The sequence below is a fragment of the Cannabis sativa genome, chromosome 4 (assembly GCF_029168945.1).
Source record: "Cannabis sativa cultivar Pink pepper isolate KNU-18-1 chromosome 4, ASM2916894v1, whole genome shotgun sequence".
In the NCBI taxonomy this organism is placed as follows: Eukaryota; Viridiplantae; Streptophyta; class Magnoliopsida; order Rosales; family Cannabaceae; genus Cannabis; species Cannabis sativa.
In genome coordinates this window covers 11,203,624-11,219,069 of record NC_083604.1, presented here as the reverse complement: position 1 = coordinate 11,219,069, position 15,446 = coordinate 11,203,624, and the positions used below count along the sequence as shown (strand labels likewise).

The 15,446-nt window shown below is 34.7% G+C and overlaps 1 protein-coding gene across 1 annotated transcript; it reads left to right on the top strand.

The window, feature by feature from the left end:
- Positions 1-5,744: 5,744 nt before the first annotated feature.
- LOC115712665 (serine/threonine-protein kinase PBS1) lies at positions 5,745-10,317 on the top strand. The gene is made up of 5 exons (XM_030640985.2): positions 5,745-6,474; positions 7,058-7,263; positions 8,055-8,244; positions 8,831-9,222; positions 9,322-10,317. Exons 1-5 carry the CDS (start codon positions 6,354-6,356, stop codon positions 9,796-9,798), a joined length of 1,386 nt encoding a protein of 461 aa, XP_030496845.2. The 5' UTR covers positions 5,745-6,353; the 3' UTR covers positions 9,799-10,317.
- The last annotated feature ends 5,129 nt before the right edge of the window (positions 10,318-15,446 follow it).

Sequence of the window (15,446 nt, the reverse complement as noted above, 5' to 3'; positions counted from 1 at the left end):
CCCAGCCGAAAGAGAGAGAGAGAGAGAGAGAGAGAGAGAGAGAGAGAGAGAGAGAGAGAGAGAGAGAGAGAGAGAGAGAGAGAGAGAGAGAGAGAGAGAGAGAGAGAGAGAGAGTTCAAGAAATAACTAAATTTCCAATTTTCCTTCTTTTCTTAATTCTTTTCTTTTCTTCAAAGTAATCCCTTATTTTCCAATCATCAATAAAATTAACTAGGTGTCATCACCCATGGCTGCCACCTACTCCCACCAAGGAAAAGACTAAAATGCCATTTAGACTTAAAACTAGGGTATTTCTAAAGCTAGGGGTAAAATGGTCAATTTCCATAACCCCGCTCAACCCCGATAATTTATTTCCTCTAAAATATTTTCCACTATGAAATAAGGTTCTAAACTTACCCATGTGATCAATCTAGCCATCCATCGCATTTTCCGTTGTCGCCGAGCAAAAATTACAAAAATAACATATTTCACATATAAGCTAAATAATACCCTTAGAGTTTAATAAAATCTCCGGAATTGAGAAATTATAACTCTAATATTTATTTCTAAATATTGGGGTCCACAATTAAATTAATTCACAAATAATAATAAAATAATAAAAATTAGTGCTAATTGCCTTTACTAATCCACATTACTAGAGCGGTCATTACAAAACGTGACTCAAATGGGCAAATAGAGAGGTGCAAGGCTTGACTTGTGGCTAAAGGCTATAGTCAGAGAAAGGGCATTGATTTCCAAGAAACTTTTTTGCCTAATTCCACCAAAGATTCGCTGCGAATCATTGTGATTATAGTTGCCTATTTTGATCTAGAACTCATACAAACGGATGTAAGGACTGCCTTCTTGAATGGTGATCTATCTGAGGATGTGTACATGACTCAACCTGTAGGTTTTGAGAAGCCTGGCGAAGAACACATGGTTTGCAAACTCAAGAAGTCGATATATGGGCTTAAACAAGCATCAAGGCAGTGGTATCTCAAGGTTGATATGATTGTCACTCAAAATGTTTTCATGGAGAATGTGGTGGATCAATGTATATACATGAAGGTCAGTGGGAGCAGTTCCATTATCTTGGTACTACATATTGATGACATCCTGCTTGCATCTAATAATTCTAATATGTTGGCTGAGACAAAACAACTCTTGTTTGACCATTTTGACTTGAAAGACCTTGGCGATGCTTCTTATGTGCTTGGGATTCAAATATTTCGAGATAGGGCCAATGGTATTCTTCGTTTGTCTCAGAAAGCTTACATTGATTGGATCTTAAAAAGATTTAACATGCATTCATGTTGTTCTGGGAAAGCACTGACAGTGAAGGGTGACAAGTTCTCAAAGGGCCAATGTCCACAAAATGATAAAGAGAGAGATGAAATGAAAGTTGTTCCTTATGCGTCACTGGTTGGTAGCCTTATGTATGCTCAAGTATGCACACGCCCTGATATTGCTTTTGTTGTTGGCGTGTTGGGTAGTTACTTGAGTGATCCTGGACTTAGCCATTGGAAAGTGGCTAAGAAGGTTATGCGGTATCTTCAGGGTACCAAGGATCATATGTTGACCTATCGGCGAGCTGACACTCTAGATATAGTTGGGTTCAGTGACGCCGATTATGCGGGATGCGTGGAGGATAAAAGGTCCACTTCAGGCTACATTTATATGATGACTGGAGGAGCTGTATCGTGGAAAAGTGTCAAGCAGACACTCACAGCTTCATCCACAATGGAGGCAGAGTATATAGCATGTTATGAGGCTACTTGACAAGCAAAATGGCTGCGAAATTTCATTTCAGCACTAGATGTTGTAGCCTTTATCGCGAGGCCGCTGAAATTATATTGTGATAATTCTGCAACAGTAGCTTTCTCTAAGAACACTAGAAGTACTTCTCGCTTAAAGCATATTGACATAAAGTACTATTTTGTTAAAGAGAAAGTTACAGAGTCTCTTATTTTCATTAAATACACGCCTAGCACTGGCTTGTTAGCAGACCCACTAACGAAAGGCTTACCCATATGTGTATTTTTGGTGCATGTTGCCTGAATGGGATTATTGAAAGCCTAGCTTGTTAAGCTCAGTGGGAGTTTGTTATTTATGTATTGAACATGCTAGTATTTTGTACGGATTGTTTATGGCTTGTGTTTTGTTAAGAACATCCATTATGATACTAAAGTCACTTCTTTATTGTTGTTACATATGTATGCTTATACATCTATGTTGTTGTTCAAGCAAGTGACAGGTGCAAAACGAGATGAACGCACATAATCTCAATTTTGTCGTACCTCATGCATGTTTAGTTTGATTGTTAATGATTATTAATAGATAAATGTCTTCAAGCTCAATTCATACATAATACATGTATCCTGTCGATATGATATTATGTACGTCTTAATTGGTTACCTTACGTGTGATAGACAATGTTATGGTGGTTAATTATATTGTCCAAGTGGGAGAATGTTAGAATTATTATTGTGGACTAATATAATCATGAGCTTAATACCATAAACACAATCATTAACTATGTGCCCAATATTTGTTCACTACCATAATGGGATGGTTAATAATCATATATTATGTTAGAGGCACATGACAGCACCCTTAAAACTATAATTGACCCATTAAATTATAGTATACCATTATTGGACCACTTAAGCCCAATGGGTAAATAACCCTTTAGGGTTAGAGGGGCATGATATATATATTATTGGGTTTTATGCCCTAAATAAAACTCATTTCAATATAATCAGATTTACTTATTAATATAGATCAGAAATAACATTTAATGTTGCATGGTTCACATGATTTATTTCATGATTATATGTACATATTGTATGAATTCATCTGAAACCCTTTTCACATACTTGATCCTGTTTATTGTGTTGTCAACACTTTGGAAAGTAAACATGACTATGTGAATAAAGTTTCCTAGATTTATCAGACACATGGTTTTACTGATATGATAATCTACAACAGAGTTTACTTGCATTTGGAGAAATTCTATGTTCTTTCCAGAGCATTGGTTAAGGTAAAACTCAGGTTGGATGCATGGAGTATGTATCGGAAGGGACCGATATTGAACTTTGACTTAGATTTATTAAACTTATCGTAATATCTATTCAAGTCAATATCGCCTAGTTGATCCTAGATCAAATGATCTTAATCCTGTTATGATTAGGCTCAATCTCAAGAAGCTATTCGTGTTCTTTGATTTGTTAGTTAAGCCTACTTTTGGGTCAGGGTGATACGTACATTTTGAGAACACGGTAGTGCAATTGAGTGGGAGTGCTAACATAAAAATGGAATCTATAGCTTCTATCTGGCGAATAGTAAGTAAAGGATGATCTCCTTCGAGCTTGACCAAATGAAAATAAATGGTGGAGTACTCATTTCACATAAGCTGAAATATCATTTATACGGGGTTAAGTGTTTTAAGGATAAAATACATTGTAGGGTGTAACGGTAATATAATCCCTTTACAGTGTAGATCATTCATATAGAGGATCATTGATCAAATTAGGGTTATAACAATGGATAACTAATGATGTGTCTATATGGTGGAACATATAGAGCATTCTATATACTGAGAGTGCAATTCTAAGTTCTACGCGTGGATTCAACGAAGAATTAATAAGTCAGTGAATTTAGGTTATAAATTCTTGATCTGCTTATTGGAAGCTCGGTTATATAGACCCATGGTTCCCCCACTAGTTGAGATAATATTGCTTGTAAGACTCATATAATTGGTTTTGATTAATCAATTAGAATTCTCAAATTAGACTATGTCTATTTGTGAATTTTTCACTAAGTAAGGGCGAAATTGTAAAGAAAGAGTTTTAGGGGCATATTTGTTAATTATGATACTTTGTATGGTTCAATTAATAAATATGATAAATGACAATATTATTTAATAATTATTTATAGTTATTAAATAGTTAGAATTGGCATTTAAATGGTTGAATTTGAAAATTGGCGTTTTTGAGAAAATTAGATGCAGAAATGATAAAACTGCAAAATTGCAAAAGTAAGGCCCAAATCCATATTGTATAGGGCCGGCCACTTTTATAGCATTTATCATCTAATATTTTCATTATTTTAATGCCAAATAATTCAAACCTAACCCTAGTGGAATGCTATAAATAGATTGTGAAGGCTTCAGGAAATTTACACTTAACTTTCTACTTCTCATTTAGAAAAACCTGAGCCTTCTCTCTCTATACCTGGCCGCCCACTCTCTCTCTTTGTTCTTCCTTGAAATTTCGAACCACTTAGTGATTAGAGTAGTGCCCACACACAGCAAGTGATACCTCAATCATAGTGAGGAAGATCGTGAAGAAAGATATTCAACAAGAATGAGATTCAGCATCAAAGGAAGGAGAGAAAGAGATCCAGGTTTTGATCTTGATAATACTCTGCGACAGAAAAGATACAAGGGTTAGAGATCTGAACGGAAGGAGACATTTAATTCCGCTGCACCCAATGTAAGGTTTCTTATCCTTTATATGTGTTTATTTCATAATCGTTTTAGAAGTTCATATTTAGGGTGTTAATCAACATACTTGTGAGTAGATCTAAGATCCTGGTAAAATATAACACTATTTTTATTTCATTAACAGAGAAAATGAAGAAACGAAGAGAAAATCAAAACGTGTGGAAGCAAAAAAAAAAAAATAAAAGATTATTTTGATACCATATTGAAAAGAAAGAATATGAAAAATGTATTTTTATTAGTGAATCAAATTGAGCCATAACTCAATATATACAAGCTAATCAGAACTAAATTTAGTTGATAAATACAATTATACATGTGTAAAACATAATTCTAACTAAGAACAGTCCTAACTAATTTTTAATAATAATAAAAAAACTTAACTAATATTGACTCCCTTGTATTTATATTGAATATAAACTTAAAACATAAATAAATTATAATTTTATAGTTTTTTATAAAATATTTGCTCAAAATTATGGTTTTTCTTATTCAAATTTTTAAATTTATGACCTTTTTTTTTTTTAAAGAATAGTAATTTATTAATCAACAAGCATCAACCATTACCATAGATACAAGTTTAGCTAGAGGAGTCTCCATACTAAATTTATGATCTCGATAAAAACAATAGATACGAGCAACACAATGAACAACTTTATTAACAAAACATAACCTAATAAATGTTAAAGATCAAGCTAATAAAATCTTGCATTCATGAACTATTTAACCAAAAGAAGAAGGCATATCCAATAAACTAGAGATGACTTGAACCACTATTAATAAATTCCTTTTCAACTTTATACTCGCTCATTCTTTAGCCTTAATCCAACTTAACGCTTCTATTATCCCTACCACCTCTGCCAAAATTAGATCCACTTGACCAGAACACACAACAAGGCTACTTCTACCAACTGACGGTCACTAATCCCGAACCCTCATCCAATGGCGAATTTTCTTTTCAATATGAAAATTGCTCCATCAATTCACTTTAATTTTTTTTTGGTACTAAATTTTGCTCAAAGTATAAGTATCTATATTTTTGTAGCTTGTCCGTTCCATTTTTTTAATCTAGTTTGTCCTAAAACATAATTCAATATTATTTAATATTTACAATGGTTTAAAACAAAGATTAGAATAATAAAAGTAATAATTTGTTGTTAATTAATTAAATAATTAAGAGACAGTGTAGTTTGTGTAGTCCCCGCCATTTGACACGTTTCCGTTGTTTACCGGTTTTATCCCAAAATTGCCATTTTGTTTTGTTTGTTTGTGCCAATTGGAATCATCTCCTTCTTTCTCATCTCCTTCCTTACCAAAATTACTAAACACCATCACTGTTAAAAATCCACTTTTTAATTTCTTTGATATTTTAATCCCAAATATAAAGTTTTCATTTTTTATTTATTTTTATTTTTGGTTATTTAATTATTTTTCCTGGGGTCAAAGCGGAGAGAGAAAGAAAGATAGTTTTGTTGTTGGTGGTGGTAGTAGTGGTAGTGGTGGTGGTGTGCTATAAGGCGTGTGCGTGTGTGCGTGTACAGTAGTGTAAACGAAGCCGAAGACAAAGCCGGCTCTTTTATTTGGTGTTTACATCTCTGTTTCACTGCCATTTTTTCTTTATAATTTTATTTGATTTTTGGGAAGTTGGGTTCGTTTGCTTTGTCTTCTTCATAGAAGAAAAATAAGAGAGAGATGCCCAGGAATTTGGATACGCATCTGATTGGACTGTTGTAATATTTGGATTGGATTGGATTGGATTGGATTATATATATTCGTTTTGATTGAGTTTTCAATATTCTTCTTCGGAGTTAAAGGAAAAAGAACGATTTTTATCTCGGAGGGGTTTACTAATTTACTTATTTGATTTGGGGAAATGGGTTGCTTTTCTTGTTTCGATTCGAAAGAGGAGGAGACCCTTAATCCAGAGAAACACAGTGATGATCCAAAGCAAGCTCAATCAACGCCCATCTCTAATCTTGAAAGTTTGCCTTCTGGTTAGTCTTCCTCTATATTCATATATGCATATGTTTTTACTTTAGAAACTTTTGGTTTTGGTTTTGGTTTTTTGGGGATTATCAGGTTTTGTTGTTTGATCTGATCTGGGTTTTTTCCTTTATGTTGATGATACTCGGTTCTTACTTTGTTTGATTGCTATTTCTGATTGACTGGTATCAAGGCTTTGAGTTTTAGATTTTGAGGTGATTTTTGGTAGACCCCACTGGATTTTGACATCGTTGAGATTACAAAAAAATAAAAATGAATAAGGTGTAACTTGAAGTTTTGAAGGCCCGTGGTGATTTGGCTTGCTTGATTTTCATAGTTACAATTTATGAAGACTGATGAATCTGTTAATCCTATTGCTTCGGAAGCCTTAAAAAGTCAAAGTTAGCTGTAGTAATTTGTTATGTGATTGGGGATTGTATCTTGATTGAATTTATTATCTGAAGAATTCAAGGGTGGTTTTCTTCTTTTATATCCTATTAAATTCAAGTTCTCATATTGATCTTGAGAGTTTAGTTTTGAATGTCATACCATAACTTGTGGATCTGCACTTTGTTGTAATGGTGGTTTCTGCAGGAGTTGATAGACTCAGATCAAGGAGCAATGGAGCGTCCAAAAGAGAATTTCCTGTGCCCAAGGATGGGCCTGGGGTTCCTATTGCCGCACAAACATTCACCTTTCGCGAGCTGGCTGCTGCAACAAAGAATTTCAGGCCTGAGTGCTTCTTAGGGGAAGGGGGATTTGGACGTGTATACAAAGGGCGACTCGAAAGCACTGGTCAGGTAAATTCCTTCATTATTGATTGGCTTTTGGTTATAAAATTCCAGTCAAATACAACTTTTGAAATCACAGAACAGTCAGTATTAGCTATTGTTGTATGTTAGTTTGAGATATTATTGCAAGATCAAGTAATCAGTTAACATGTATATAATTTTAGTGGGTGATAGACTTATCAGTGACATAAACTATTGCTGTTTAACCATTCCCTTTGAAGGATTATAAGATGTGTAGAATTCTAGTGACCTATCTCTAGTTACTGACAATCGGGCTGAGAACTTGAAGTTAGACTTTTATAACTGGATTCCAATAACTTCCTTCCCCTCAAGGAAAAATAGATTTTATGCCTTAACTGTCTCTAAAGATTGAAGTGACTTATATATGCTGGTGTAGTGGTGTTGTAATGTCAATATATAATGTGTGTATGCTTTTTTTGTGTGCTGACGGTTCAAGAACACTAGAGAATCAATGGTTGAGTTTATTCATTGGGAAGTACTATGTATCTTATTATAATCTTAGTCACATAATGGTAAAAGATGTTTTGCAATGTTTAATTGGGAAATCTGGCCACACCCACCCACAACACACACAAGGAGTTTGAAAATCTATATAGTTTCAAATAGTTTGACAATGAAATAATTGGATGATAATGATACTAGATTGTTCCATTATTGCTTCTGATTATTTCAAAAATTGTCTATTATTGGTAATATGGAATCTTGGATGGCTTCTAGAGCAGTGATAAAGACATGACTGAGGAGATTTGAAGTGTTTAAAGTATGTTTGTCCTTTACAGGTAGTGGCTGTTAAACAATTGGACAGAAATGGTCTTCAAGGAAACAGAGAGTTTTTGGTGGAAGTGCTAATGCTCAGCCTTCTACATCACCCTAATTTAGTGAGTTTAATTGGGTATTGTGCTGACGGAGACCAACGGCTTCTTGTATATGAATTTATGCCCTTTGGATCATTAGAAGATCACCTACTTGGTAAAAGTTCGATACACATTTTTCTGTTTCACTTTGTTAAGAAATACATCATTTATTAGTCTCTTTCATTGATAGTGATCATGCTTTTATTCAAGTGTAAGATTTGTACCGATGTCGCTCAAGAAAAATCAAATTTGACATTCATGGTGAAACTAGACAAGCTTAGTTTCCTAATGGATGGGTTGTTGAAATTTCTATGTATAGCCTCACTTGTGTAAGACAAACCTTAACAACTGTGGTCTGGAGGCAAAATAGTTGAGAAGCACTTTGTTCTTGAAGCTTTTAGGTCAAGAGTTTGATTGGTTTTGGCCAAAGATGAAGTAGCTTTCACCATAAATGTTGGGAAGACAAATGGCTGTTAAACTCATTAAAATTATTTTAAAAGGAAGAGGTTTTGTCTGTTCACTTGCCATTGCCAGTGTGGCTTTTTTATATTCCTATACACTCATTTACGGGTAAAACATAATACCTACATGCTGTTATTATTATAGGGTAACATGTCTGCAATAATTGTCTGACTTGCATTTATGTGTGTGAACAGTAACCATTTAAAATAATAACTATAGTACTCTGACTTGTTATGTAGATCTTCCACCTGATAAGGAGCCATTAGATTGGAATACAAGGATGAAAATTGCTGCTGGTGCAGCAAAAGGATTGGAATACCTGCATGACAAAGCAAACCCACCAGTCATTTATAGAGACTTTAAATCATCCAACATATTGTTGGACGAAGGATTTCACCCAAAGCTTTCTGATTTTGGACTTGCGAAGCTAGGCCCTACTGGAGACAAGTCACATGTGTCAACCAGGGTTATGGGCACTTATGGTTACTGTGCTCCAGAATATGCAATGACTGGACAGTTGACAGTGAAGTCTGACGTATACAGTTTCGGGGTAGTGTTCTTAGAGCTAATTACTGGACGTAAAGCCATCGATAGTACTCGACCCCATGGTGAGCAGAACCTTGTCACATGGGTAAGTCCATACGCTTTGAACCAGTTTTGACTGGCAATTATCTTCTAGTTTTGCAGCATGACATAACAAAATTATGGTGGTTATTGTTATCCTATGCAGGCACGGCCGTTGTTCAATGATCGTAGAAAATTTTCAAAACTGGCTGATCCACAGCTGCAGGGTCGGTATCCAATGAGGGGACTCTACCAGGCTCTAGCTGTGGCGTCGATGTGCATCCAAGAACAGGCTGCAACTCGTCCTCTCATTGGAGACGTAGTTACTGCTCTCTCTTATCTAGCCAACCAAGCATATGACCCTAGCACAGCTTCAGGTCACAGAGGCTCTGGAGAAAAGGAAGATAGAAGAAACAGAGATGGTGGAAGGATACTAAAGAACGAGGAAGGGGGAGGGTCCGGACGAAGATGGGATTTAGATGGGTCAGAGAAGGATGATTCTCCTAGAGAAACTGCAAGATTAATGGTCAACAAGGATTTAGATAGAGAACGAGCTGTTGCTGAGGCTAAGATGTGGGGTGAGAATTGGCGTGAAAAAAGAAGACAGAGTGCACAAGGAAGCTTCGATGGTGCAAATTCATAGTGATGTAGGGGCGTACGGTGCCAGTGCAGCTTCTTCCTTAGGCACTCCATTCCCTACTAAACGAAACGAGAGTGCAGACATTTATCAGAAAATCTGTGCTTTCTTTGAACTGTTGTATTCCAAGTGCTCTGGTTGCTTCAAAATATGAGCATGATTATAAGGGCTCATTGTAAGCGACTTGGTGCCAACATGGTTTCTAATTTTAACATTTTTTCTTCTACTTCAAAATTATTATTTCATTCTCATCAAAATCATCAAGTGCAGGAGTAGAAAAAGAAGAAAGAAAGAAAGCATATACAGTGGAGAGTGAGTGAGAGTGTACATTATGTTGGAGTAGAGAGCAACAAAGACGTATTTAAAATTTTGAGAGTGAAGGAACACGTCTGGTAACTTTGTTGGGGCGTTTTGCATCATACAACGCCTCTGTTCCATTCTGTTACTTATGTATACTAAAGATGACATTGTGTCTTTCTTCAAAAACTATTAATGAACATGTTACCTACCTCTATTTATTTACCATGTATGTTTCATTTCATATCAATTTCTTCTTATATTTTATTTTTCAACAAACTACTTATGTTTTATAACCTAACATTAACTAAACGATTTTAATCCTTAGCCCAAAAAAAAAAAAAAAAAACTAAACCATTTTAATATTATTAGAATAAAGTTTTTACACAAAATATCATAGTTCTTTCAAATTTTATATTTATATGCGGTAATGAATTTTTTTACATTTATACCATTCACACTTTATTTGTCCTCAAAATTTATCTGCACAACTCGGGATATAGTTCCTACATCTGCGACTCTAACTCAAATCTCTTTCTTAACTTTATTATTTCACCACAGTATTTTAAACAGCAGAATCATCTTGCTCTGTATATCTCTTCCTTACTATCTAATATCTGGATAGGTGGTTCCTCCTATATCAAACCAGTCTAAAGTTCAATGCTCAAAATGGGAGTCGAATCCGACACATACTTCACTAACATGAAAATGTGAAAACAAGGTAGGAAGTTAAACCATAAACATGCTCCATCATTGTCCTGCCTTATCTACCTTTCATTTTCAATCTCTAAACTCTCTTCTAAGAATCACAAAGTCCCACTTGGAACCCATTATTCCTATGTTTCGATTCAGCATAGCTTTTTTGTTTACTTTGTGAGGTGAGCATACAAACTCAAATCTTCTCAATGGCCTCATTAGTTCCTTGGACCCTCTCGGTCTAATGCACCCTTTCTCACAGACTTCATTCTAGTGAGTCGGTGATCAATATTTTTCTCTATACCATATTTCTTAGAGTGCCCGATCAATGGCACTTTAATGACTGCTATCAAACAAAAAATCAACTAGAGGAAGAAATTTATTCTAGAATGCTCCACCATATCACACATGCTTGTGACATGTCTTCTATTATCTAAGTATTTCTCTCAAATTGTCCATTCACATGTGAACAAAAACTGCACTAACCTTCAATTTAATACCCATTCTTTTCTCAAAAGTTAGAGATAAACTTAAAATCCTGACCCAAGATATTCAACTTTAGAACTCCATGAAATCGAACTATTTCCTCAGTATCTAATTCAACATCTTGACTCAGTGTACATGTTGTCTGCATTGACAACAAGTGTGTTGACATAGTGTGTCTTGTCCACTATCATCCAGGTGAAGTCATAAAACTTTGTAGTCTTTGGTAATCCCGCTACAAAATTTGTAGTTATCTCTTCCCATTTCTAATCGAGAGTCTTCTAAAACTGATGTAATCCTATTGGCCTTCAATGCTCTGATTTTACTTACCGACAACTAAAGATGTTGATACATATCTAGTCATATCATTTTTTATTCTCAACCACTAACACATTCTCATCATAATATACATTCTTAATCTGATAACTCCTGTTAAACACTACTCTTAGTTGATTCCTGGAACGACATTGGTCTTGTAATCTAATATATGTCTTTCCAACATGTTTTGTCCTCACTCACACACTTCTTGAGGAAAAATTTCTCAAGAGGTCACCCATTCTAAGATTACTCCAAGTCATGTAGGCTTAACTCCGGAATAAGCTCATGGTGGGATACCTGAAAGATAATGCATCTTTGTCATTTCTAAATGTAACAAGCATGGCGTAGCATAAAGCTCATCAAGTACTTCTTGCTTCAATCTTTTATCAGTTGGAATCCAAGTTCAACCCTTATTCCTCTATGATCTTTTACTTTGTTGTGCCATCATAGTCCCTTACAATAAGCTCGATTTTACAGTAACATTGACCGATCTTTCCATTTCTAAACATTGTTCCAATTCTAGTCATACTCTTTGCCAATGATAAAGAAAATTACTCCAACTCTTAATTTTTTTCAATTGCCTTAACACATAGGAAATGACTTTTCCTAACTGCTATAAAACTCAATCAGACCTTGTTTCAAAACATCACCATAAACTAAAATTTACTTACCAGTGGTTAGTAAACTCAACATTATCACTATCATGATCTGAGCCCTAGGTCATGACAGATATGTAATATCTATAACTTGGGTGGTCAAAGGTCACACCTTGACCCTTGTAGGAAGATAATGCTTATAAATGATCCTTTAATTTATATCACAAAATACTTATTTACAAGTAATGGATTAACTCTTATATCAATAAGAAAATATTAGTAACAAAATCAGGACCATTCATTAATATTAAAGAATAAGAGTATTCTCACAGTTATGTAGTCACAAAATAAATAGATTTAATAAGTCAATAAAATACCAAAATAATATCTAGCATCCATCATTCCTCATTTCAAACTAGTACATAACTAATTTAAGTCATCCGAACCATTCCATTCCAGCTTAAATACAAAATCAATTTCATTGGAAGTTTGATAAGTAGAATAAGACTAAACTAATAACGACTTCCTTCCTCAACGGAACCATCCTTAATCACTAGCATCAAACTGAGTTCCTGGAATGGGAGAAAATAGGGGGTGAGCTTATAAATCCCAAAAGGAAAACAACTAATATCAAAAGACCCTTGGTTTAATAAAAATTCCTGCATGGTTAGCTTTTAAAAAAATAAAATATCTCATCACCATTATCAAAATGTATAAACAAATTAGAGAGACAAAAAATAATCACAAAATCAAGCATCAAATGTATATCACACCGTCCACTAGACCGCTTCGTCTCGCTGTTCGTCCACTGGAATCTCTTCATGGTGATTGTGTCCTTGCCTTGCTTGAGATCCATGCCCGTGTTGGGTTTTATGCCCTAAATAAAACTCATTTCAATATAATCAGATTTACTTATTAATATAGATAAAAAATAACATTTAATGTTGCATGGTTCACATGATTTATTTCATGATTATATGTACATAATGTATGAATTTATCTGAAACCCTTTTCACATACTTGATCCTGTTTATTGTGCTCTCAACACATTGGAAAGTAAACATGACTATGTGAATAAAGTTTCCTAGATTTATCAGACATAGGGTTTTACTGATATGATAATCTACAACAAAGTTTACTTGCATTTGGAGAAATGCTATGTTCTTTCCAGAGCATTGGTTAAAGTAAAGCTCAGGTTGGATGCATGGAGTATGCATCGGAAGGGACCGATATTGAACTTTGACTTAGATTTATTAAACTTACCGTAATATCTATTCAAGTCAATATCGCCTAGTTGATCCTAGATCAAATGATCTTAATCCTGTTATGATTAGGCTCAATCTCAAGAGGCTATTCGTGTTCTTTGATTTGTTAGTTAAGCCTACTTTCGGGTCAGGGTGATACGTACATTTTGGGAACACGGTAGTGCAATTGAGTGGGAGCGCTAACATAAACATGCAATCTATAGCTTCTATCTGGCGAATAGTAAGTAAAGGATGATCTCCTTTGAGCTTGACCAAACGAAAATAAATGGTGGAGATCTCATTTCACATAAACTGAAATATCATTGATACGGGGTTAAGTGTTTTAAGGATTAAATACATTGTAGGGTGTAACGGTAATCTAATCCCTTTACAATGTAGATCATTCATATAGAGAATCATTGATCAAATTAGGATTATAACAATGGATAACTAATGATGTGTCTATATGGTGGAACATATAGAGCATTCTATATACTGGGAGTGCAATGTGGATTCAACGAAGAATTAATAAGTTAGTGAATTTTAGTAATAAATTCTTGATCTACTTATTGGAAGCTCGGTTATATAGACCCATGGTCCCCGCACTAGTTGAGATAATACTGCTTGTAAGACTCATATAATTGGTTTTGATTAATCAATTATAATTCTCAAATTAGACTATGTCTATTTGTAAATTTTTCACTAAGTAAGGGCGAAATTGTAAAGAAAGAATTTTAGGGGGCATATTTGTTAATTAGGATACTTTGTATGGTTCAATTAATAAATATGATAAATGACAATATTATTTAATAATTATTTATAGTTATTAAATAGTTAGAATTGGCATTTAAATGGTTGAATTCGAAAATTGGCGTTTTTGAGAAAATCAGATGCAGAAAAGATAAAACTGCAAAATTGCAAAAAGTGAGGCCCAAATCCACTATGCATGGCCAGCCACTTTTGTAGGGTTTTTCCTCTGATATTTTCATTATTTTAATGCCAAATAATTCAAACCTAACCCTAGTGGAATGCTATAAATAGATAGTGAAGGCTTCAGGAAAAACACACTTTTCTTCTGACTTTTCATTGAGAAAAAACTGAGCCTCTCTCTCTCCCTATCTTTGGCCGACCCCACTCTCTTTCTCTTCTTCCTTGAATTTCAAAATTCTTAGTGTTAGAGTAGTGCCCACACACAGCAAGTGATACCTCAACCATAGTGAGGAAGATCGTGAAGAAAGACATTCAACAAGAAGGAGTTTCAGCACTAAAGATTCAGAGAAAGAGATCCAAGTTCAGATATTGATAATGCTCTGCTACAGAAAGGAATCAAGGGCTAGATATCTGAACGGAAGGAGTCATTATATTCCGCTGCACCCAATGTAAGGTTTACTAAACTTTATATGTGTTTATTTCATCATTTTAGAAAGTTCATATTTAGGGTGTTAATCAACATACTTGTGAGTAGATCTAAGATCCTGGTAAAATAATTTATAACAGCCCGCTCGTGCCCTCTCCTCCTACTTAAGGCCTACCAACGATCACATTCTCTTCTCTTACTTGAGTTATGTGACCATTAGTACCTTCTTCTCCGACGATAGGTGGTGGTGGGTCTCGCCCCAAAGCGATTAACTAGTTACTATCAAGGTGAATCTCCACATCCTGAAGACGACGAGAGTATCTAGGCATTTTGTATTGATTATGTTTAAAGAAATGACTTGGCCTAAGCTTTTCGTTCTCATAGACGGCTCCAAACTATTAACAGTGAGAATTTATCAACTAACTTTTTGGCCGTAATATCAAACTCTACTTCAAACGCAGAACTAGGATGAAGAAAAAGATTGAATATAAATTCAAGTGTCTATCTCAACCTAGAGAGAAAATAAAAAATTTCTATTACTCTAAATACGGTGATTACAAGAATAATTTTCCAAACCCCCATCGCATCTAAGGAAGGGGTATCACTACAAGAAAGGAGACCTTTTATCCCACTTTTATCCTTAACAAAAATAAAAAGTGGGAT

Coding starts and splice junctions, on each gene's coding strand:
- LOC115712665 (XM_030640985.2), top strand. CDS start 6,354: ATGGGTTGCTTTTCTTGTTTCGATTCGAAAGAGGAGGAGACCCTTAAT. Junction 8,245..8,830: donor ATTAGAAGATCACCTACTTG/GTAAAAGTTCGA, acceptor CTTGTTATGTAG/ATCTTCCACCTGATAAGGAG. Junction 9,223..9,321: donor AGCAGAACCTTGTCACATGG/GTAAGTCCATAC, acceptor TATCCTATGCAG/GCACGGCCGTTGTTCAATGA.